This window comes from Centropristis striata, chromosome 10 (genome assembly GCF_030273125.1).
Source record: "Centropristis striata isolate RG_2023a ecotype Rhode Island chromosome 10, C.striata_1.0, whole genome shotgun sequence".
NCBI classification, from domain to species: domain Eukaryota; kingdom Metazoa; phylum Chordata; class Actinopteri; order Perciformes; family Serranidae; genus Centropristis; species Centropristis striata.
In genome coordinates, this window is record NC_081526.1 from 25,886,108 (window position 1) to 25,910,359 (window position 24,252).

Consider the following 24,252-nt stretch of genomic DNA (forward strand, 5'->3'; position numbering starts at 1 on the left):
AGGAAACCATGGAAATGTCTCGATATCAGCTCTTAAATTAAACTCTTACGAGCTATTTTTGTTATCATTATATTTGCCCAAACAAATGTACCTATAGTTGTACCAGGCATGAAAATGAACAAAAAATTGAAGAAAACAAGGGTGGTCGCATAATTTTTTCCATGACTGTACCTGAGTTTTTACATTTTGATACTGGATGCATTAGAGTTTGAGTATTCTAAAACAGGGGGTTTTTTTTACAAATAAAAACAAAAGCTCTGTTATAAGAAAACACAATCTCTTCCCTCTTTGTCATGTTCCGACTCTTCACGCTATTTTTTTGGTATTATGTATACTAATGCACTTTATCTATGAACCTTAATGAACCTGCCCAGAAGATGTGCATTGCAGAAGCTGTTTACATATAAACGTAGCTCTCTGAACTGGATCTTTTTTGTTGTGATGCCTCTGATATTTTATTTATCACCACAAAGGACTGCAGTGTACAAATATTAATTTTAAAGAAATATAAGTACAAAAAACAGCACTATAAAGTTTAAAATAACTATTTTATGTCTTCGATTCATTTTCTTACCTGCTTGTTTTCTATGCATATTTAAGCGATATACACAGTCACCCATAAAGTTTGGATAATTTTGTCTTCAGACACAATCCTCTGTTTGTGGTTTCATGTTTATTGTGATATTTTTGGAAGAGATTGATTAATTAAGTTTTAAGAAGATATACACTGTCAAGAATAAATCACATTGTCACAATCATTTCATGTAAAGAAGTAAAAAATATTTTATTTCAACTTCATGGGCGACCGTGTATATGTATAGATTTATAGTATATATATGTCTTCCGTCAAGTCAGTTTATTCTTTTCTTGAACAGATGCTTCAAGCAACAAGCAGAGTATCCACTTTACCCAAAACCATGCAGATAAAAGGAGAGGGATGTCACTGATGGTGAACCTCACCACACTTATGTTCTAACACCTCACTCAGCAGCTGTAATAATGATGAACTAGGGAGAACTGGGTCCGTGTCCCATGTGAAAACAAAAGTTAACGATGTGATTTAAACATAACAGAATTTCCGTGTGTGACCGGGCCACAAGGGGCCTCAATACATAGTAGTACCAACTACGCCACCTAGGACATGATATGTTTTAGAAATACCCTTGTGTTAACAAGCACACAAGTAAGTAGTAAATATGAAGAGACGTAATTTCAAGTTCATAAGAAAAATGCTTTATTGGGAAAGGTACTAATAAATAAGAAAGCTGGAAGCAGTTATGAGGACAAAGAGATTAACAAGTTTATTATAATACAAATACAATTTTGCCAATACTTTTAAAAGTTCAAATAAGCAAAATATTAAAACATGACAAAGCAATTTCTCTTAAAACGTGTGTACCTAGGGGGAGGGAGGAGAGTAGGCTGTGACTGGGGGCCTCGACAGGAGGGCCAAAGAGGTCACACCGAACGTGCGCTTTATCCACACTGCAAACGATGATTCCACCACAAACACACTGCAAAAAGTGATCAGAGAGAATTAGTGCACATTAACTCTTAACTCCTAAGCATGCAAGTAATATCAGAAAAGGGCCCACCCAAGTTACTAAACCCAATCAAAGTCACACTCTCCTCAAAATTAGGAGGTTGGCCACAGTTGGTTTGTCTTAAGCAAATAAAAAAAATAAAAATCAAATTTCAACAATAAATCAAGTAAATCTGTCAAACAAGAAAACAACTCAATTAAGACAAAATTCTACAAAAAGAATAATAACTAAGCAAAATAGGCAAAACAATTACCAAGGCAAAACTAGTAAGGCAAAACAAGTAAAGCAAAACAGCAGGGGCCAGCCCTTTGGGTATCACAAAACTACCTGGTAACTGCCAGACAAGCACTGGAGGCGATCTGGGACTTCTCTCAAGGCTTGAGGATGGATAAATTGACAACACCTCAGCAGAGACAGTGAGCTGCAGCACAATCAGGACAGGAGGGAGATCTCAACTGAGAAAAATCGCTATAGTATGACTTTTCTTGGGTCATTTTTGGACATCCCATAAAATTGGTATTTTTCTGTCATATCTGATCATAATATCCTCTCATATATATCAACAGACTATAACTGACCCATTTTAAGCTTGTTTAGGCATTTAGAATTTTACCTTTTTTGACAAAAATCAACGTGCATTTCATATGATTTTTTTCAGGGGGTCATTTTTGGCATTTTAAAATAAATAAATTCTCCAACATGCCTTTCTTTTTGATTGAGTCATTTTTTGACATCCTCTAATATGGTGTTTTTCTGTCATATCTGTCCATATTATGCTCTAATATGTATCAACAGAGTATAATTGACCCATTTGAAGCATTTTTAGGCATTTAAAAAAAAAAAAAAATCAATTTTTGACAAAAATCGACATTCCTTTTTCTTTAAGTGGGTCATTTTTGGACATCCCATAATATATATATATTTTTTGCCAATTTTGGACAAACTATACTACCACATATATCAGCAGAGTATAATTGGGCCATTTCTAGGATTGTTAGGCATTTTAAAATAATAGTAAAAGTAATTGTTGGGATTCTACCACAGGTGAATTTTGGGTTCATTTGTGGATTTTAACATTTGTGAACTAAATGAGACATTGGCTGTGTCCCAAAGTCAAGGAAGGATGCTCAAACGGCTGGATTTGAAGGACACTACGTCATCGACATCCGCCGAAGGACTGTCCCAATGTCGAGGATGCTCCGGAGGACAGAGTCCTTCTTTTGCCCAAATTCCGAGGATGCATGTGTGTATCCTCCATGCGCTCCGACTACCCATCACCAATAACACCAACAACACCAATAATAATCTTTATATGTGTCCGATGATGATGTACTATGTGCAACTGTGCCATTCAGAAAGTTATACATTTCTTTATTGTGTTTACAGGGACCGAAAGTCCGCCATTATCCGTTATTGTTATTTATAAATAACTGTTATTGTACTGTACTGTAAAATAAAAAATAAAAAATCACAGAACATATTTCCATGATGAATTATGTGCCGCTGCATTCATGGCACTAAGTAGCGGCCGAATTCAGCCAGGATCAGTTAAATATTCAGGTTTAATCCACTTTATGGTTTTTACTTGATAAATCGTGGAGATTCAACCTTAAAGCATCTTCTTCCATTTTCACAAATATGTGTCAGAGTGCTGATGCCGGAGACACATTCATGTCGTGAACTGATTTTGAAATTGCGGCGCTGAATTTATTTATTTATTTTTTATTAAACTGATAAGAACAGATACTACACTTGATCTTAGCCAAATGGCCGAGAGCGGCGCTGAAGTTAAGCAGGACGTCCAATTACGCAATGACGCACAGCTGCACACTCCGAAGGCTGTCCCATTTGTGCATTACACCAGTCAAAGGAAGGACTCTTGCCTTGCCTTCGGAGGACCCGACTCTGAAGGAAGGATCCTACCAAGGAAGGATCCTTGACATTGGGACACAGCCATAGTCTTGAGTCAACTCAACAAAATGGCAGAACCTCCATTTTGTCCCCTCTCAAGAACTTCAGTTCCCAGAATGCACTGCATTTATGACACCTTCCAGGTGTCATGTCATTGGTCAAGGCACCCTTGACCCCACAGGAGGTCAGCTGGCCTGCTATAAAGAAGCCAGCTCTCTCTCCATCGCTGCTCTCTCTCCACCGTTCCTGCTTGGAAGCATCTCCAGGAGGGGATCCAGAGGCCTGGATTAACCAGCCCCCCTCCTCCCTCACTCCCTGCTGAGATCCTCTGCAGCTGAGGTGAGGCTCCAACAACCAGAATCTCCTTGTCCACAAGGATCCTGAACAACTGCAACTCTGACCTTCTCTGCACACCAAAGTTGCATTTAATGAACACAAAGTTCATTGCATCTGTCAGAGAAAGCTCTAATTCAACAAAAAGGACAACCAGCAACCTAATTTGCAAGACGGCAAATTATTGAACTCAACTTCCTTCTTCCACTCTTCTGCTGAAAAGGCTTCCCCCCCTTTTTCACCGGACTCGTGAGTAATGTAACTGGGCTTAGATAAGAAATCAGCAAGGACTTTAGCAACTAGGATTTGACCTGTGATTAATGATTTGGTTTATATGTGTGTTTTAAGTATATTTATGTGACATTCGTGTTACGATCAAAGTTGTATGTTAATCTTGCTTTATACAGACAGTCAGTCTTACTGCAAGTAACTATACTAACCTTTGACCTGCTCACACACTGATTAAATTAACTGGAGCTGAACACAGCTCATTGTTTGAGGAGTGGCAACCCCTCACACACACACACACACACACACACACACACACACACACGCGTTTCCTCCTCTTTTGTAATGTATTCTCTATTTTATAGATGTGTGCTTTTATTTGCTTTACTTGTTTAGAATAAATACCTTTTGATTACGAATGCTGTCTATTTAATGTTGTATATTATGAACGATATGCTGGCCTCTGCTGTGTCAAGAATTCACAATTCCTTCAACCACTATTAAATATTAATATGGTAATTTGATTATAATTATATTCATAATTAATAATCAGTGTTCCAAATCAATAGTTTAATAACTTTATGAGACTGATTTAGGTGAATTGGCTATATTTTTCTGTTTTACAGATGGTGCCCCATTTTACAAGCTGACTTAGAGTAAATAAAGTCATATCATTTCTTATAATTAATAATTGTTTTTGATAATTATTAATAATTCTTATAGCCATCTAACCACACTTTTGAACTGTGAGATCCACACAAGTGTTGCTCAGGTTCATTCTGCATATTTGGTATCCTTATGAAAGGGATAGCATTTATGATAACGCCCTTTTAGTAATATATTTGACGCCCTGTGCAAGGTCATCATTTATTCATAAAAGAGCCATCCTTAATCCCCAACATTTTTGGTGATCCTTGATGAAGGCAATTGGTATCTTTAAACAGATACCCCAACATAGTTGACGCCCCGGTGCCTAATTACAACATAATAATATGTCCAAATATGTAAAAAATGTACACACGTACTCCACATACGATAGATACTGTACACACCTTATACACATACTATAGCTACGTAAAACACATTCTACATATACTATGTATATTGTACACACTACTACAACATTTTTGGACATTCCTACTAATTAGACCCATGTTCTTATATATTTGAGCCAGCATTGGCAGCTTTTTAGCTTTCATCATTTACACGCATCTTCTGCAGAAAATGTTACAACTAGAATGCTGATTCAGCATTCACACATTTATAATATGAACATAATCTTTGGTTGCAGCCTTCATGTGAAGGATATGTTGCCTTTGCAGTGTATTTTTCACAGATGATCCAAAGAATACTTTTTTTTCGTGTCGGTAAGAATAATCAAGTTTTACAATACCAGTAATCAGTGTTTGAATTCCCAACATGTTGTGACATCAGAGTCAAAGCTGTTATTAGGAGAGGTGAGGAGAGTAACCAGAGTCAGACAGCACCTCGCTGCCCAACCTTTTACTCAACTGTACGCTGTAAACCAGACAGGTAAAATCAGAAGATTGAAATCTGTGAAAATTTGTTCTGTATTCATGGATAATGTTTCTGTTGTAAGAGTTTTTACTCTCTCAGGGATAAATGAGACAATGAATTATAGAATTGCTATTTTTTCACTTACTTTGCTGTATTACTGTATGATTTTGTTTTTTAATATCTCTCTCATCATCATCATAATCTTAGATGAGAACCTGCATGAACCCATGTACATCTTATTGTGCAGTGTCTGCATTAATGGGCTTTATGGCACCACAGGTTTCTACCCCAAATTCCTCTTAGATGTGCTGTCTTCCTCCCAACAGATCTCATATGAAGGATGTCTTTTACAAGCTTTTGTCATGTACTCATTTGCTTGCTCTGAGTTATCCATTCTAGCAGTTATGGCTTACGACAGATATCTGGCTATATGTCGACCACTGCACTACCACTCTTTCATGAATAAGAGGAGGCTCTCTCAGCTGATTTGTTTCTCCTGGCTCACACCTTTCTGCATCTTCTCCATCAGTATTATTCTAACATCTACACTGAAGTTATGTGGTTCCAAACTTCAGAAACTCTTCTGTGTGAACTGGATGATTGTTAAGCTTGCTTGCTCTGATACAGTTTCAAGTGATGTTCTGTCATATGCAACAACTATGATTTATGTGTTTCATGGGTTTTTCATAATTTGGACCTACATGCATCTTATTAAAACTTGTGTTAAATCTAAAGATGACAGAGTGAAGTTTATGCAGACATGTGTACCCCATATAGTTTCTTTACTTACTTTTCTTGTTGTGATAGTTTTTGATTTGATGTATATGCGATTTGGCTCCACAAATTTACCTCAAAGCATTCAAAACTTCATCGCTATAGAATTTTTGCTTATTCCTCCTATGATGAATCCTCTGATATATGGATTTAAACTGGCCAAAGTAAGAAACAGAATTGTGGGTTTATTTAATGTTAGAAAAAAATGAGTTTTTTTCACATCATATTTCAACTGTGATTTGTGTACGTCTTATGTTTATTTCACAGGGACAATGCAGATGGATATTGTATTATAGGAAGAAGTAGTGCAAAAGATGTAATGCTGTAATGTATACAAAACATCTAACTCAAGCTTTATTTAGCCTTTGTTCCTGGTAAGTTCTTTAAATTTGCTTTGACAAAGTTTGTAGGTGTTTGTTCTACGTGTATGAGGGCTGCAGGCCTCAATATATGCGCTCAATATAGCTTGTTTTCATGTTACCATTAACTACAGATCATATTTATCTCCATTTTCAAAGTGAAGCTACATCTGAAAGATTAAAAATCCTCAAATGTCATCAGATTTAAAGAGCAAACATCCACACAGATTTCTGTGTGACAGTTGGTGTCTGACTGCATTTCCCCCTGTTGGGGCTCCCTGGAGCCTGAGGTGCAGCCTCAACAGCTGACTCACTCTTCACACCCTGGAGGAGCCAGCAAGGGCCCCAACAGCAGCTCCCAGTGCAGCACCTCCAGCCCTCAGCCACGACGACGTCCAGTTAGCCTCATGTTGCCACACTTGGTTAGCTACACTCTCTGTAGACATAATAAGTAATCACACCAGGCTACCATCCCAACATTCTGCAATATCAAGTGCACGGTATCTCACAGCGGATTAAAACATATACTTATGTGTGTACAATGAGTTGTCTTCATGTATTGAGAAAACTGATTATGTCATGGTCGGATGTGTCTCTCAATTATATATATAATTATAAAATAAAGGAGAAAATGACACACTCAGTTACATAAAATATAAGAGTTGAATCTCACTCAATTGTCTCTCCCAGCTCCCTTCTCAGTCATTTCTTAGGGCCACGGGCCAATCGCATCAAGCACTGGTCCCATACAGCAATAGCTGTAGGGACCAGTGCTGCAAAGCCCCGGGCACGATTGTTCAGTGGTGGGCCATCAGGGCCAGCAAGGCCTTCTCTGCTGGCCTAACATAACCAGAAATCATGATCATAATTATGATAAAGGTTAATTTAATTTTTTATTTTCTTTCCCTAAATATCTAAAAGTATTCATATTCTCTTCATGTCATATTATGCTCCTTCCAGTGCTGTTGTTTTTAGGTTAGAGTTTTTATCCAATCAGAATTCAGCTATCTTATGTTGCCAGGCTGTATGAAATCTGCCCGGGCCTTCAGAATCAACAATGCGGGCGTCTTTGCACTGTAAGTGAACGGGCAAATACAGTTGATAGATAGTTGCGATAGCCAATCAGATCATGAGTTGTGTTAGTAAGGCCCTCTAGCTGGCCTCACGTTGAACGTGACATTTACGCGTCCTGTGATTGGATATGAATACTTACTAGTTTGAGCCACGGTAGTGCTATGCAGATCAACAGAGTCCGGGACTGTTAACGGTATGTAAATAATCTGGCGCATTGGCGCAGATGTGTGGTTGTACTCAAAGCAACAGGTCACAGAAAGTCACGATACGTCGTGTTTTGACATGAAAACGTTTTTTTACAAAGAGACTTGTTTATTGTGTCGCTGTCGCCAAAGTATGGCCGTCTTCTTAGTGTCTTTCTGATATTAAACTGCGATTTTGCAATGTATTGTACAATCTTGTTAAAGCTTGCATATTCTTTGTAGTAGTGCTTAAGTGTGTTTCTAACTACTCTCCAGTCCTGGTGTTATAAATGCTGGCAAAATGAAAGGTATTTATTGACTAAGTTGGACATCACTGAAGGCCTAACGCCTGGATTCCACTGGATGCGTAACGGCTGCAGATCCGTCGTCAGAGCCGTTACGCACCCATTATAATCAATGTGTGAGATTCCACCGACTGCAGATCCGCTGCGTAATGAGTCCGACAACGCAGGGCCATCCGACAGCCCTCGCAACACTTGCGCAGAGCTTCTATTTTTGTCGGACGACGGAGCACTACGCATAAATTCAGCACAGAGCAGATCGTTTGGGACAGGAAGTCTTGCACAGACACAAAATAAAACACCGGTATATTTTCAAAATAAAATACCTCGGGTTCGCTAACGAGGTCGGCCGGCTCGTTAACAAGCCGGCCGACCTCGTTAGCGCTCGTTAAGACGGAGTCGCTGGATTTGTCTCCAGTCATTAACGAGGAGATGTTGATTATCTTCCAGTTATATCAATTGATTAGGCGTGAATTCGCGAGATCTCGTGCGTCCTCGGGACTCTGCTGTCCGCAACAGCTCCGACACAGACGGATCCGGTGGGTGTTGACGGACTGCGTAGATACGCAGCCGTTGCGGACAGACCCCTGTCGGAGTCGTTACGCATCCAGTGGAATCCAGGCGTAAGTGTGAAATGCACCGCCCGCCACTGCTATTGTTATACTGTGGATTTTTTCTTCTTCCTCTTCTGGATGCAATTTCGTCCCCAAATTATATATCAAAAACGTGCGGTTTGATCGGGATCGGTGTGCTATTACTTTTCTCTACGGAATACGAATTTTTCGCGAAAAACTGCCCAAAATTTTGCATTGAAATGAATGGTACGGCCGGAAAAAAATTTGCGAAAAAGAACAATAATTGGAGATTTTCAAACGTCTACTTCTCCGGCATAATTTCACCTAGAGACTCCATTTAAACTTTAAACAGTAGACTTGTCTTGTGTATCGGTGTATTAATCCACGTTTCGATAGGTCATATAGTTTTTTATCAATCCCTGTTCAATGACCATGATAATTTTTGGAGAAATTCTGAGATTGTAATGGGTGTGTATTGCATGGGATGTTCGTGTCACAGTGTGTGACATCATTGCCAGAGCGTAGAGGGAGAGAAAAACATGTCAAAAAATAAATTTGAAAACTGCACTCCTGGCAGCAAATTCCACTCTACAGAAATAATTTATACATAGAAACGTAGGAAAATTTGTCTTCTCACTCACAATCCTCTGGTAAAGCTGTCAGAGTTATAGTTTGGGCGTAGGACGCACAGATGCGCCACCAACACGCACCAACAGCCTCATTTGCTCCCATATTCAAAACGCAGGAAGATTTCTGAAAAAAGGAGATGTAACAGTTTTTTTTAGATCGCTCTAACAAAGCTATTTTTCATTTTTCTTAAAAAAAAACATATGTAGACGTTCAGGAAGAACTCAGGACGCTCAAAGTGAAGTCAGATCAATGATAGGTATTATGGTTTTGCCAAAAATGCTTTCTGTTCGAGGCCAGAAATTCCAGTCCGTCCACCTCTGGCTGCTGTCACTGTCCCAGATCATTGGCAGTTGGTGGCATTTAATTCTGTTGATTGCTCTGCTCTGATTGCCTTTGATCCTTTGATGTGATTACAGTTACAGATACACGCACACACACATGCGCCTAAGCGTGCACACACACAGGTAACTTTATGTGATTTTAATTACACACACACACACACACACACACACACACACATTTTGAGGTTAAAGGGCATAAGTTGCTGTATAGTGGGGCGGATTAGCTAAACAATCGTTCACTTTGTGATAAAAGCATGAAATTTGGTAGATGTGTTGGTGAATATGTTTCGAACAAATCTGGATATTGGGCCACCTCAAAAGCGCCCCCTAGTGGCCGTGGCAGGCATTTGTTATACGAATAAATCAATGATGAATAAAAACTGCCCTTTTAATAATACCAACTGGTGATGAATTGTATATTGTTGGAAAGCCTGATTAGTCACCTTTACAACGAGGTACAGCTTGTAAGGATCGTGCATTCATGGAATGAGCAACGGGGCTAAACGTGTGGGTAGCACCCCCCAAAAATGTGCATCCCCTGTGGGGCGGATTAGCTCAATAAATCACAAGAATTGTTTATTTTGTGATAGAAGCACACAATTTGGTGGATGTGTTGGTGGATATGTTTCAAACAAATCTGAATCTTAGGCCATCGCAAATTCGCCCCCTAGTGGCCATAGCAGTCATTTTCTTGGTTAAAATTACAAAAAATATTTAAATTATTTCTTAAAATATTTTAAAAATTTAAACTAAATATACAAACGTAAATCAAAAAATGTAAATACACATATTAAATTAACAAAAATCCAGTTAGACACTCTTTCAGTTATTTTTCCTGCCCCACCACAATCGGGCTAGCCATCGAGCTAGCTAGCAAATGAGCTAGCTAGCATTTGCTTCCTGGGACAAGCAGTGCAGTGGACTATCCATCAAGGTATGTCTAAATATTTTATTTCACCTGTTATAATTATGAATAAAATATGCTATGAACATCATAAAGGCTAAAGAGAAAAACAATCATCATGGGCCTTGGCGGAAAAGTAAATTAGCAAGATAGCAAAATTAGGTACTTAAGCTAGCTAGTTAGCTTGGAACATGTATCAGTGGCTGTTGGGTGTGAAAGCTTAATAAGACACTGTTAAATTATGTCCTGTGGAATGTGGACATCCCTCTCTGCACACACACACACACACACACACACACTATATGTAATATGTCTCCTTTGCCCATGTGATTCTTTTTTTCTTTTTTTTAAATGTATTTTATAACTCCATCACAGTTAGTCAGGCGGCTTAGGACCAGATTTGAGAAGAAAGGGGACTCGCCGGACAAAAGCACCAAAATTTTTCCACATGCTCTCTATCACCAAAGGTTTCAACTTTTGGTGGGAGCCACTTCATCAAGATTGCAGATAGGAGACGGCAGCCATATAAGCCATAAGTCTATGAGAACCAATTTATCTTCCAAGCCACTTAGAAGGTCAATCTTGGTGTCAAAATATACATTTTCTGGGTCAAAGAATCAATTAAAGCTATTTAGAATATCACTGGATGACTCACTGTAAATAATTTGTTGATCAAGATCTGACATGAGATGAAAGCGTACCCTTGATTTTTTTGAGCAGTGTACATGGCAGCTAATCCACACTCTCCCGTGAACATTGATTCCAAACAGTTTCAACTCAGGATTCCCTGCTGCAGCACTTGAAGCGAGTTGCCCAGTCTGAGTGAAAATGAACATATCTATTTGATCAAATAATCATCTAGTGATATTCTCAATAGCTTTAAATGATTCCTGGACCCAGAAAATGTATATTTTGACACCAATTGACCTTCTAAGTGGCTTGGAAGATATAGCATTTCTCATAGACTTTATATGGCTGCCATCACCGCAATCTTGATGAAGTGGCTCCTACTAAAAATTGAAACCTATAATGATAGAGAGTATGTGGAAAAAATGTGGTGCTCTTGTCCGGCGTGTCCCCTTTATTTGGCTAAGCCGCCTGACTAAGTCACACACCTCAGTACAAGGATTTTGCCAGAAAGAGTAACCTGCTACAAGTAACCCTAGTAGAATTTTTAAAATGTATGATTTTTTTCTCTGTCTAAATGTGTTTTGTTTTTATTGTTGCAGGTCATACAATATTGAAAATTATTTTTTCTTTTTAAGGAGCAACAGAAGAATACAAGCCAAAGAGGAGGCCGTAGCCTGTGAATGGGAATATCAAGATCTAATAAAATGTTATACAAAGTTAATGTTCTTTTCTATTAGACTGTAATAAAGCTTTTGTCACTTTAACATGTCTCTAAATTATATTTGTGGTGCTGAAAACATGAAACAGCAGCTGTAGGGTAGGCAAAGCATTCCTCGCCAGTAGCCACCGGCGGCCATTTTAAAAAATGGCTGCCACAGCCATCAGAATTTTTTTTGCGATGGCCCAATATCCAGATTCATTAAACATGTATTCAGCAATGAGTGTACCAAATTTGATGCTTTTATCACAAAATGAACGATTGTTCAGCTAATCCACCCCACTACACAGGGGATGCACATTTTTGGGGGTTGCTACCCACACGTTTAGCCCCGTTGCTCATTCCATGAATGCACGATCCTTACAAGCTGTACCTCGTTGTAAAGGTGACTAATCAGGCTTTCCAACAATATACAATTCATCACCAGTTGGTATTATTAAAAGGGCAGTTTTTATTCATCATTGATTTATTCGTATAACAAATGCCTGCTACGGCCACTAGGGGGCGCTTTTGAGGTGGCCCAATATCCAGATTTGTTCGAAACATATTCACCAACACATCTACCAAATTTCATGCTTTTATCACAAAGTGAACGATTGTTGTAAAATATTGAGCTAATCCGCCCCACTAGTATAAATAAATACTTGAAAAGGAATGCTTGCTGTTGGTGTGCTCCTTGTATATAATATAGCATCATCACATTACTAGTATTAATTGTTTGAAATCTCTGAAGAATCTCATCATGGTGTACACACACCGGCAGTAGCCCCCGTGGCCCTTTCAGAATTTCCCCAGAGGAAATTTCCTAGTTTATCTCATATTGTGCCCAACTTTAGTGGTGATAACATCTATATACACATATACATATGTATTGTATGGGCAAGTAGAGGCCTGCTCCACCAAGTAGAGAGGGTTGTTATCTGTTTGTCAATGTGAGGTGTTAGAATGTAAAAATAAATGCTGGAAGTTAAGGTGTTAAAAGAACAATGTGAGCACCGGAAGTGACATAGTTACATAGGTCACATAAAAGCATGACGCATGGACATTAATTTATGTTACTTCTAATAACACTGTCAATTTTATTATGACATGCTACATGAACCCCAGTCTCCTGGGTTAAAGTTCTGCTTTGTTTGAGGCAGATGAACTAATTCAAACTTTATGAGCTTGTGTTAAGACCAAATAGAAGAATAGATTTGAATAGATGGATTCTACTCAACTTCCAATATTCCTCTGAGAATTTAACTTCTCAGTGATTTTCCCAACGAAACTTAATTATATTAAGGCAAGGGGAATTAATGTCAGTGTGTATATGTATTCTAGAAGTCATTCCTTTATTAAGGAGTTTTTTCTTGAATCTCTAGAATAAATGTCTCTGGCATTTGAGGAAATTGAATGTTTTACTACTTTAAAAGTCCCTGATTTCTTGATAGCAAACATGAAAACATGGAAGATGTTGTTAATGGGACATATGATTAACAGAGATAAAAATGTTGTTGATATATTAAGTCCATAATTGATCTTAGCCCTTGTCTTCCCCACAAGTTAAATGTATCAGTCAGTGAATAAAAAAAAATAATTGAACAGCTGTAGATGTGACAAATTACGTATTGCAAATATATAATACACAAACTATACATACTGTGCACTCATTCGACCCATTTCCACCTTTCCACATGTTCATTTTCTCACATTTAAGCCAGCATTGCTGTTTAGTGTCACCTTTTTAGCTTTCAGCATTCATAAAATTATAATATGAAAATAATCTATGGTTGCAGCCTTCATGTAAAGCATTATGTTGCCTTTGCAATGAAACTGCAGATTTTTTGACGGATCAGTGTTTGAATTCCCAACAGTTGTGACATCAGAGTCAAAGCTGTTATTAGGAGAGTAACCAGAGACAGACAGCACCTCGCTGACTAACCTTTTACTTTGTCCTCAACTGCATTATGCTCTAATATGTATCAACAGACTGTTATTGACCCATTTAAAGCATTTTTAGACATTTTAAAATTTGACAGGTGATTTTTGGACATCCCATAATATCATGTTTTTCTGTCATATCAGATCATATTATTACAGTGGTCTTGAAGTGCAAACCACACCAGCAATTCACACAACACGCCAGCAATTCACACAACACACCAGCAATTCACCACAACACACCAGCAATTCACAAAATACACCAGCAATTCACACAACACAACAGCAAATAATCACAACACACCAGCAATTCATCACAACACATCAGCAATTCACACATGGTGGGGTTTTTTGTTGATATTTCTGGACAAACTATACTACCACATGTATCAACAGACTATAATTGACCCATTCTAAGACATTTGACCATTTTTGCCAAAAATCAACATACTATTAATAATAATAATAATAATAATAATACATTTCATTTATATAGAGCTTTTCTAGACACTCAAAGAAGCTTCAATTACTATTTTTTGAGGGGGTAATTTTTGGACATCCCAAAATATGGTGTTTTACTGTCATTTCTGGCCATATTATGTTATAATATACGTTGGTAAGGATAATCTGTTCTTTTCTTTTCTTTAATCTTTTGTTAATTACTTCTGCACAAGTTTTTCGGTACCAGTAATCAATGTTTGAATTCCCAACATGTTGTGACATCAGAGTCAAAGCTGTTATTAGGAGAGTTAAGGAGAGTAACCAGAGTCAGACAGCACCTCGCTGCCCAACCTTTTACTCAACTGTACGCTGTAACCAGACAGGTAAAATCAGAAGATTGAAATCTGCGAAATTTGTTCTGTATTCATGGATAATGTTTCTGTGGTAAGAGTTTTTACTCTCTCAGGGATAAATGAGACAATGAATTATAGAATTGCTATTTTTTCACTTACTTTGCTGTATTACTGTATGATTTTGTTTTTTAATATCTCTCTCATCATCATCATCGTCTTAGATGAGAACCTGCATGAACCCATGTACATCTTATTGTGCAGTGTCTGCATTAATGGGCTTTATGGCACCACAGGTTTCTACCCCAAATTCCTCTTAGATGTGCTGTCTTCCTCCCAACAGATCTCATATGAAGGATGTCTTTTACAGGCTTTTGTCATGTACTCATTTGCTTGCTCTGAGTTATCCATTCTAGCAGTTATGGCTTACGACAGATATCTGGCTATATGTCGACCACTGCACTACCACTCTTTCATGAATAAGAGGAGGCTCTCTCAGCTGATTTGTTTCTCCTGGCTCACACCTTTCTGCATCTTCTCCATCAACGTTCTTATAACATTTACACTGAAGTTATGTGGTTCCAAAATTCAGAAACTCTTCTGTGTGAACTGGATGATTGTTAAGCTTGCTTGCTCTGATACAGTTTCAAGTGATGTTCTGTCATATGCAATTATTATCATTTATGTGTTTCATGGGTTATTCATAATTTGGACCTACATGCATCTTATTAGAACTTGTGTTAAATCTAAAGATGACAGAGTGAAGTTTATGCAGACATGTGTACCCCATTTAGTATCTTTACTCACGTTCATGGTTGTTATGCTTTTTGATTTGATGTATATGCGATTTGGCTCCAAAGATTTACCTCAAAGCCTTCGAAACTTTATTGGTATAGAATTTCTGCTTATTCCTCCTATGATGAATCCTTTAATATATGGATTTAAACTGGCCAAAATACGAAACAGAATTCTGGGTTTTGTTTATATTAAAAGAAAATGACATATTCATTTAATTTCAATTCTTCGTTTTTGTTGATTTAACAGGGACAATACAGATGGACATTATTTTATAAGAAGACGTAATGCAACAGATGTATACAAAACATCTAACTGAAGCTAATATTTAGTCTTTAATTTGATATGAAAAAGGTCCATGCACTTACTATATGATATGTTATGATTTTTGTTTTCAACTCTGATCATTTTATTTATATGCTATATATAATGTAAATGAACATGTTTCTCTTGTTCTGTTCTTGCATGTAAACAACAAGTGTTTTGTAAGAAGGACATTTTCTACACTTGAGCAGTATATTCTAACAACAGCAGAGCAGTATATTCTAACAAAAAATATTCATATCCCTTAGACATATCAGAAGATGTATTCTCTGCATATGAGCTTAAAAAGAAACTTGTCTTAAACATGGAGATTTTGAGCTTAATGGTAAAGGTTTATTTTACACAGCACAGCATAGAGAACTTATACTATACCCCTTATACTAGGCACACTTAAAAGATTTAGAATAATTTCCATCTCACCACATTTAAAGAGCAATTATCTATAGGCCTACAGATGATTTAATTTATTTTTCCCAATCAGACCAATGTCCGGATACTGAGGGCATGCACACCCGTAACTTGATTGAGGTTTAACTTATACATCTTTATGTCCATGGTGCTTCAAAATGCACCTCACATCTCTTGGTAGAGACTCACTTGCAGTTGGTGTCAGACTGTATTTTCCCCTGCTGGGGCCTGGATCCTTGGAGCAGTAAGCTGCCCAGCAGAACCCCAGCTGCAGCCCCAACAGCTGACCTGGAGCTACCTCCTGGCACCGCCCTGGAGGAGCCAGCAAGGGCCCCAACAGCAGCTCCAAGTGCAGCACCTCCAGCCCTCAGCCACGACGACAACCATTCAGCCTCATGTTGCCACACTTGGTTAGCAGTCTCTCTCTGTAGGCACAATCACTGTGTAAACACACCAGGCTACCATCCCAGCATTCAGCAATATCAAGTGCACAGTATCTCACAGCTGATTGTATCTAATGAATTGTCTGACTGTACTAGCTGATTATCTCATGTTCAGAAGGAGAATGGATCTCCAAAATGTTGGACCCGATTGATGCATGAATTGAATGGGAAAAAACTTGGACCCAAGGACAGGCTGATCCTGATGATGAAACCCGTGCCAACTGCAGGTTACTAGTTGATGACAAATGCTCTAAAAATGAATAAATGAGCCCCTGAAAAATGTGCTATGAATATTCAAGGCCAGGCATTTTAAAATTTGACAATTTTTGACAAATATCGACATACTATAATATGACTTTTTTGGACATCCCATAATACGGTGTTTTCTGTCATTTTGTGGCCATATTATTCTGTAATATTAATCAACAGACCATAAATGACCCATTTTAAGCATTTTAGGTATTTTAAAATTTGACCTTTTTTGACAAAATTATTTATTTAGACAATTAAACCTAAGTGTTGATACATATGGGGTACTCAAGCTTCCTCCCACAGTCCAAAAAAATGCAGAGTATAATTTAACCTATTTTAAGCATTTTAGGCATTTTTAAATTTGACATTTTTTTGACAAAAATCAACACGCATTGAATAGTATGACTTTTTTTTGAGGGGGTCATATTTGGACATTGCATAATATGGTGTATAAATATATTGGTTGTATCTGGACTAAACCAACATTGTTAGGATGATAAAATATGACCATAGTTCTGATAATTATGTTGGAAATAATATATGTGAAAAGCCAAGAGCTGTATGTGCCCAGCTGAGATGAAAATTTATTAGTTCAATGTGCTGTTAGAAAATTAGTCCAGCGTTGTCTTTTATTTTCACTTGCAACTGTGCAATATTTGGGTTTCGTAAGATATGATTTTGTAAATAAGGTTGATGCACAAAGATTGAGTTGGCTCTTGACGTGTGAAACCAGTTTTTTCAGTGTACAGTTTATTTGAAACTTATTATGTAAAATATGTTTTTTTTTAAGAATATCGTAGTAATTTATAATGTGGCAATTTATTTGATTTGTTTTGTTGTTATATCTTACATGTTTTGTAAAATAATGGTGTCTTGTCATGACACAGAAATAAAATGAGTAACTGTGCCATGGCCTTGTTGCTGTCTTTAATCTGTTTCATATCCTTTAGTGTAATAGTGCCATCCAGTGATGCAATATGGAAATGCAACCTTAGGTCAGAGTTAAGTTTCATTGTAGTAAAGTAAATGACCAGTGGGTAGACATTTTCTTCATATCTGTACATTTTTCTGATACCTCACAAGTCTTAATTCATCTATTGTGACTGTAGAATGTAAATAGTGTTCATTTTGAAAAATTGCTGTTTTCTTTTCTTGCATGGAGCAAATCTGTTGGTATAGCAGCCTACATAATGAAAGCATGCTGTTTTGTATACATTTGCATACACTCATTCTCTGACATACAGTTAGCAGCTGTAAAAGCTCAAATTCAGCCTATGCAATCCTCAGTGCCAGGGGTCTGATCCCAGAGCCCCACCAGTAAGTAACTTGTTGCTAGCTAGCTTGTCTCATTTGAAGTCAGATAAACCAAGGGCGTATAAAGAGAACTAGATGCAGCTATGGAGGCAGGGCCCCGTTCATTCCTCTGAAAGTTGCTTAGTGGCGCATCAAGCCAACTTCCATGTGTAAAATTACTCAGGTCTTCAACATCTATGGGCCAGTCACTACCAGTAATAGGTGTGTTTCCACTTTAGTGGGATACCTGGAATGAGGCCGAAACGCCCCTATTTTGAATGTGAGCCGTCCCTCGCGGCTGTTTGACCAGACTTTTTTTGGCTCTGTCGAAGTGAAGGGCCATTTATTCTCCCCCGAAAAAAGCCTGGTAGCTGATTGGATAGATCGCTAAGCGGGATGTGATGGAGTACTTGACAGCACAAAAACACACGCCATTTTTAAAACCCAGCAAAGTAGCGAGTAGTCCTCTCGTCCATAATAATTGCCGCCATGTGCATGAACACAGCAACAAGAAACACAGCAAGCTCTGCTCCTACCATCTTGGCATCTCCTTCCATTGTTTGGTGTGTTTCCCAGTTAAATCTGTCACGTATGTGACGTCACGGTCGAAACTGTTGCTAAGTGATTCCGTGACGTATGGTTTTCGATCGTCACGTAATCACTTAGCAACAGTTTTGACTGTGACGTCACATATGCGACAGATACCAGAGTCTGGTAAGTCCCTCTGGGGGATTTCTTATAATGGAGACATGCCAAGTGAGCGACATTTAAGAGGGCGCGGCCTGAAACTTTCCCAGAGGCCATTTTTTATCCGTATGGAACCACGCCTAATGCTACAACCATGTGGCATGTTCTAAGAGCCTTTATTCATTGACATTTTCTGATTCATTTGTTTTTCAGTTTCACAGTTAGTCATAGCTGTCAGTAAATTCAATGACAACACAACTTCTCTGGTCTGAGGGCCTTTCTGGGCATATTGGATTGTTTAGCATGAAGAGGGAGACCAACATAAGTGTATTGCACTCCTTCCCTTATACAACCTTCAAGATTTTACAAAAATGTTAAACATCCATTTCCACTCACCTTCTCATGCAGCATGATGTCATCGCCCGACACTACCAGTCTTTTTTGTTCTGTCTCTGTAACTTAAAGAGGTTAGTGACAATTAGATAACTTTACCAGACTCTTTAACTGAGGATTGTGCTGTTCATCAGGTTGTACTCACTGGGTTTAACCGTGTCTCCATGGTGGCTCAGTGGCACAGTGAATGCCCATTTTTGTTGTTGGCCAAGCTCCTCCAATGACTTGAGGTCCGTCATTGTTTCTTTTTTCTGCATCCCTTCAATTGCGGCCTTCAACACCTGCTTAGTATCTTCATTTTCTCTCTTCAGCTGTTCAACTGTCTCTTTAAGCTCTTTTGCTTCTCCTCTGTGATTAATTATCATTTGATCCAGCTCTTTATCTTTCTCTTCATACTTTTCCTTCCAGGCTGCACTCTCTTGCTCTTGTTTCTTCACTCTTTCCTCTAGCACTTCCTTTTCCACCTCATTGCTTTGCTTTGTAGCTTTTATCACATCATCTTTCACAGCACATCTTTCACTCAGACTTGTTATCATTCTGTCTTTCCCCATAATGACTTCTTTGAGCTGGTTGTTCTCCCGCTCAGCCTCCACTAATCTCCTGCTAATCTCTTCTTCATAATCTTTATTTTTCCTATCTTCCGACTCCTTCCCAGCCTTCAGAGCTTCAATCTGCTCATCTTTCTCTTCAGTTGTTTTAATCATGTCCTCTGCTACCCGCTCCTTCTCCTCTGCTGCTTGCCTCAGCAGATCATTTTCCTTTCTTGCCTTCTTGAGCTGGTTTGCTTTCTTTTGGGAAATTTGATCAAGCTTCCTGTTGCTTTCTTGGAGTTTAATAAAACTTCGCAACAAGTGTCCAGTATCATTCTCCACCTCTGTTTCCTCAATCTTTGCCAGCAGTTCTCTCACCTGAATGTCTCCTTTGTTTGAGTTATCAAAAACATGATATCTATTCCCACATTTGTCCACCAACCACTGAAGAGAAGGCCATCTCTCAATGTGCTCCTCAATAGGAGTGACTCCCAGTTTGTCTCCCCAGGTGAACAACACGATGATTCGAGTCCACCCCCACACCCCGAGTAAGCTGAGATGTTCCTCTGCTTTCAACCGGTCCGTTTCAGTGAAAGTCTCATCACTGCGTACAACCAACAGGACAGCATGGGGAACAGGGGCACACAGAGATGCACTGTGGGTAATCTGGTGTCGTACCTCCTGTGGAGTGTCCTGTGAGCAGTATCTCCCATACCAGCCAGGAGCCTCAACCACAGTGACTTGCCTTTTATGAACATCACCTCGTCTCTCAGTGCACTGTGATGTTGAATGTCCAACAGGAAATACTTCCTCTCCAAGAATGGTGTTTCCTGCTGAGCTCTTCCCAACCTGCTGTGGTCCCAAGAGGAGAAGTCGAAGCATTGAGGTCGGAGCAGCCTCTCCTCGATTTAACAGACACATTATGCAAGATTTAGACAACAATATTATCTTGGAAGAATATGATGCTTGGATGCACTTTAATAAATGACAATGACTTAGGGATTGATTAGGAGGAAGGACGCAGCAGGTGCTCTTTAAAATGGGGAAAGCTTTTTTTAAGGAAACTTTAGTTATTTGACATTGAATTTAAAGTTAGTTAGTTAAATAAATGTAAACCACCAGAAGTGAAGTGGTTTCATGGTGCCGTAAAGCATGATGCACAGAAGTTAGGTTAAGATCATTCAAATAACATTGTTTCCTTTGGTTTAGTTTGTTTCACCCATTCACCATCCCTCATTGAGTGGAATGTATCAGTCTTTATACTCTGTATACTCACTTCCCTCTCTGCTTTTAAACTCCCTAATGGCTGTCGTTCACAATGACTATGGCTACCAGAAGCTGCTGCTTACTACTGTCATATTTGTAATAATAAGCTGCAGCCTATAGGGTCGTATTTTTGGGGATGACAGTATCTCATTAGGTTTAACCCTCCTGTTATGTCGCGGGTGAATTGGCCCTTTTCAAAATTTAAAAATTTAAAAATCTAAAAAAAATAATAATAATAAATATATATATGAAACGGGATGAAACTTCTTCTGCTTGGCTTAATAAGTGAAATCAACATATAAAATGAAAATGGTTAATTTCACCATTTCAGTAATGGAGTTAATAATGAAATATAAACAATGTTTATTGGGATTTCTTGGCTTCTGACACTTTTGGGTAGATTAAACATGAGTCAAATTGGCCCACAAAAATGATTGCTGTTTCTGAGAAACGAACATAACAGGAAGGTTAAAATATTCACCCTCCTTTTTCTCAACCAACTAAGGATGGATGTATCTAGTTCTGCTAAATTTAGTTTTGTTGTTGAAAACGCTTCATGTCATGTCATCTGTGGACAAAAGGCGACACTATGAGAGCCGTGAGAGTGAACCAAACAGTAAATGTTTGCAGGACAAAACCAAACGACAAGCTGAAACAAGCTAAAAAGCATCACGTGATAATTCTGTGTAGATTCGTCACTGACTCCTTTAACATTACACACGTCATATATGATCCAGTGTTGAATGAATTAAGTGATGCTTACCCATAAGAGATCTGAGTGTACTTCTGGTCGTCTGCACATTCATTCGCCTCAGAATCGCCCTCTCTTCTACCTCTTTCTTTTCTCTCCCAGTTATTCTAGAGACTTCCTCATTTGTAGCAACATAACCAACATCTCCTGCCTTCATGTTTCCTTGAAGCATTGCATCAATCTTCTCCAAAAGTTCTGCAACCTGAGCATCATCATCTTCTCCCCAGATGCTCGTGTCTAGAAGGTGGTATCTATGTCCACACCTCTCCAGAACTGCTCTGAGAAACCTGTGTTTTCTAGCGTAGCTCTCTATGGAAGACCCTCTCAGTCTCTCACATCTGGTGAATATTACTATTGTATTTCTCCACACTGTGTCATTAAGCAGCTCAAGAGGCCCCTCGACTGTCCACTCCCTGCCTCGGTGAGAGCTGATGGGTATGACCATGAGGAAGGCGTGAGGGCCTGGTTGGCACATGGCCATGCAGGCTGCCATGTTGTCGTTCACCAGGCCGGGGTCCCGGACAGAATAGTGAATCCACCTTTCAGGGCTGTTGATGACAATAACTTCACGGCCGTCATAAAGAACACCCTGTCTCCTAACACACATCTTCACGTCTCTGCTGATGTCAAACATCTTCTGGCCTAGGAGGGTGTTTCCTGTCAGAGTCTTTTCCAACCAGTCGTGTCCCAGGAGGACGATCCTCAGCTCTTGAAGACAGCGTTTGTCCTCTGGAAGCAGATAAGATTATTCAGCAACAATTCAAACATGTCATCATATGGTAGTCCTGCTATATTGTAGCTCTTGTGAATGCTTAATATATTATAAAACTGATTCCACACAATGTCTTAGACTTCTTGATAATGATTTTGGTTATTATCAAGAAAAGCATGGAACATTTCTAGATATCAGCTCTTAAATTAAACTCTTATCAGCTATTTTTGTTGTTATCATTATATTTGTCCAAACAAATGTACCTTTAGTTGTACCTGGAATTAAAATGAAAAAGAAATTTAAGAAAACAAGGGTGGTCTAATGATTTTTTCCATGACTGTACATGTCTTTAAAGGCCCCTGAGCCAACAATCTCCACTTCAGCAGCATTAACTTACACCAAGCGTTCCATTTTCATCCCTATCAATATTCTGTAGGTTTTTACTAAGTGGTTTCTTTATATATAATTCAAAGGCTGATTGATATAATGTTTTATTCCAAAAAACATGGCGAAAATGTTAATTCTAAAAACAGTATTTTCTGATTTTTGGAATGATAACAAGAGATATCCAAAGTTCCCTTCGTAAAAGTTTTATTCAAAAATGTAAAACAATGATTTTGAAGGAAACTCTAAGTTTGTTAGGAACCTTGGAAGCAGTAGTAGATAAGGCATATGATTAAACGCACCAGAACAAGCTACAATATGGACTGAGTTGAGATTGTTTTGTTAATTTCTAAGTTCTGAGAAACTCAAAATTTGCCATCTCTGCATACTCAATCTACTGAGACGGACATTAATGCAATTAAAAGCTCCAGGACAGGGACCATATCGACCCTGCTGGGAGATTGTTTACTTGGATTGTATAACTGTAATATAATTGTCAGAAAGACACAATGCTACTCTTTATTCTCCAAGTGTTAAACAAGTAAGAGCAAGTGTAAATTAACAGCATACCTTTCCGTGTCTGGGCTCTGCAGCCCACTGAAACCTTTTCTTCCATCTTTGATTTTGTCAAATATTTTCTCAAAGATCAAATTCATGGCAGTCCTCAACGTCCCCTGTGCTTTAATGTTTGACTCAGCTTCCTGTCTGATCAGAGGTCAAAGTCCTGCCAACCTAACCGGTCCAAGTCCAAGTCCAAGGAGAGATATCACATGTAATAATCACAAACAGTAATTACACTTCGTACCCGCTGTATTTAATGCCAGGGTCTGATTAACTGTAATGTTACTGGTCATTTAAGGCTGTATAGGCCATAATTCATTCTTCCCTCTCACATTCACAAATGTATCTCTCATATTCACAAAAATACCTCTCACGTACATAATTTTATCTCTAACATACACAAAGAATATCTCTCACATTCACAAAAAATGTGTGTATGTGAAAGGGAAAATTGTGAATGTGAGAGATTTAAAAAAATGTGTCTGGGTGAGATACAATTTTGAATGTGAGATATTCTTTGTGTATGTGAGAGGGAAGAATGAATGATGGCCTATCCAGTCCATCATAAAAGACACTGTGTTTGTATGTGATTTAGCGTTGCATTTTTTTGAATAAAGTCGGGTTTTTTTACACCAATGTATTCTTAGCATTTATTTTTCTCTGGTTTACCTCTTTATTTTTTGCACTACATGGCTCAGGGAGATGCTTGCATTGGT

General features: G+C 38.4%; 3 protein-coding genes and 1 non-coding gene across 4 annotated transcripts; 2 read left to right on the forward strand and 2 right to left on the reverse strand.

The window, feature by feature from the left end:
• Positions 1-1,399: 1,399 nt before the first annotated feature.
• Positions 1,400-23,649, reverse strand: LOC131978617 (GTPase IMAP family member 8-like). The gene is made up of 6 exons (XM_059342327.1): positions 23,546-23,649; positions 21,892-22,608; positions 19,478-20,764; positions 19,336-19,397; positions 16,454-16,689; positions 1,400-1,514 (listed from the first exon to the last, which is right to left on the reverse strand). The coding sequence occupies exons 1-6, from the start codon at positions 23,589-23,591 to the stop codon at positions 1,400-1,402; spliced, it is 2,463 nt and encodes an 820-aa protein (XP_059198310.1). The 5' UTR covers positions 23,592-23,649.
• Positions 3,142-3,328, reverse strand: LOC131979645 (U2 spliceosomal RNA). Its single transcript, XR_009395080.1, has one exon. It is a non-coding gene; the product is annotated as a U2 spliceosomal RNA (small nuclear RNA).
• On the forward strand, positions 5,594-6,540 carry LOC131979631 (olfactory receptor 4B13-like). Its single transcript, XM_059343686.1, has one exon. The coding sequence runs from the start codon at positions 5,594-5,596 to the stop codon at positions 6,515-6,517; it is 924 nt and encodes a 307-aa protein (XP_059199669.1). The 3' UTR covers positions 6,518-6,540.
• LOC131979630 (olfactory receptor 6C1-like) lies at positions 14,814-15,737 on the forward strand. The gene has a single exon (XM_059343685.1). The coding sequence runs from the start codon at positions 14,814-14,816 to the stop codon at positions 15,735-15,737; it is 924 nt and encodes a 307-aa protein (XP_059199668.1).
• Positions 23,650-24,252: the final 603 nt, after the last annotated feature.

Bases quoted from the DNA above. Each gene is read 5' to 3' on its own strand.
- LOC131978617 (XM_059342327.1), bottom strand. From the start codon at position 23,591: ATGGAAGAAAAGGTTTCAGTGGGCTGCAGAGCCCAGACACGGAAAG. The intron at 22,609-23,545 runs GTATGCTGTTAA...ATCTGCTTCCAG, and splicing joins CAGAGCCCAGACACGGAAAG to AGGACAAACGCTGTCTTCAA. The intron at 19,398-19,477 runs GTGAGTACAACC...AACCTCTTTAAG, and splicing joins TGGAGACACGGTTAAACCCA to TTACAGAGACAGAACAAAAA.
- LOC131979631 (XM_059343686.1), top strand. From the start codon at position 5,594: ATGGATAATGTTTCTGTTGTAAGAGTTTTTACTCTCTCAGGGATAAAT.
- LOC131979630 (XM_059343685.1), top strand. From the start codon at position 14,814: ATGGATAATGTTTCTGTGGTAAGAGTTTTTACTCTCTCAGGGATAAAT.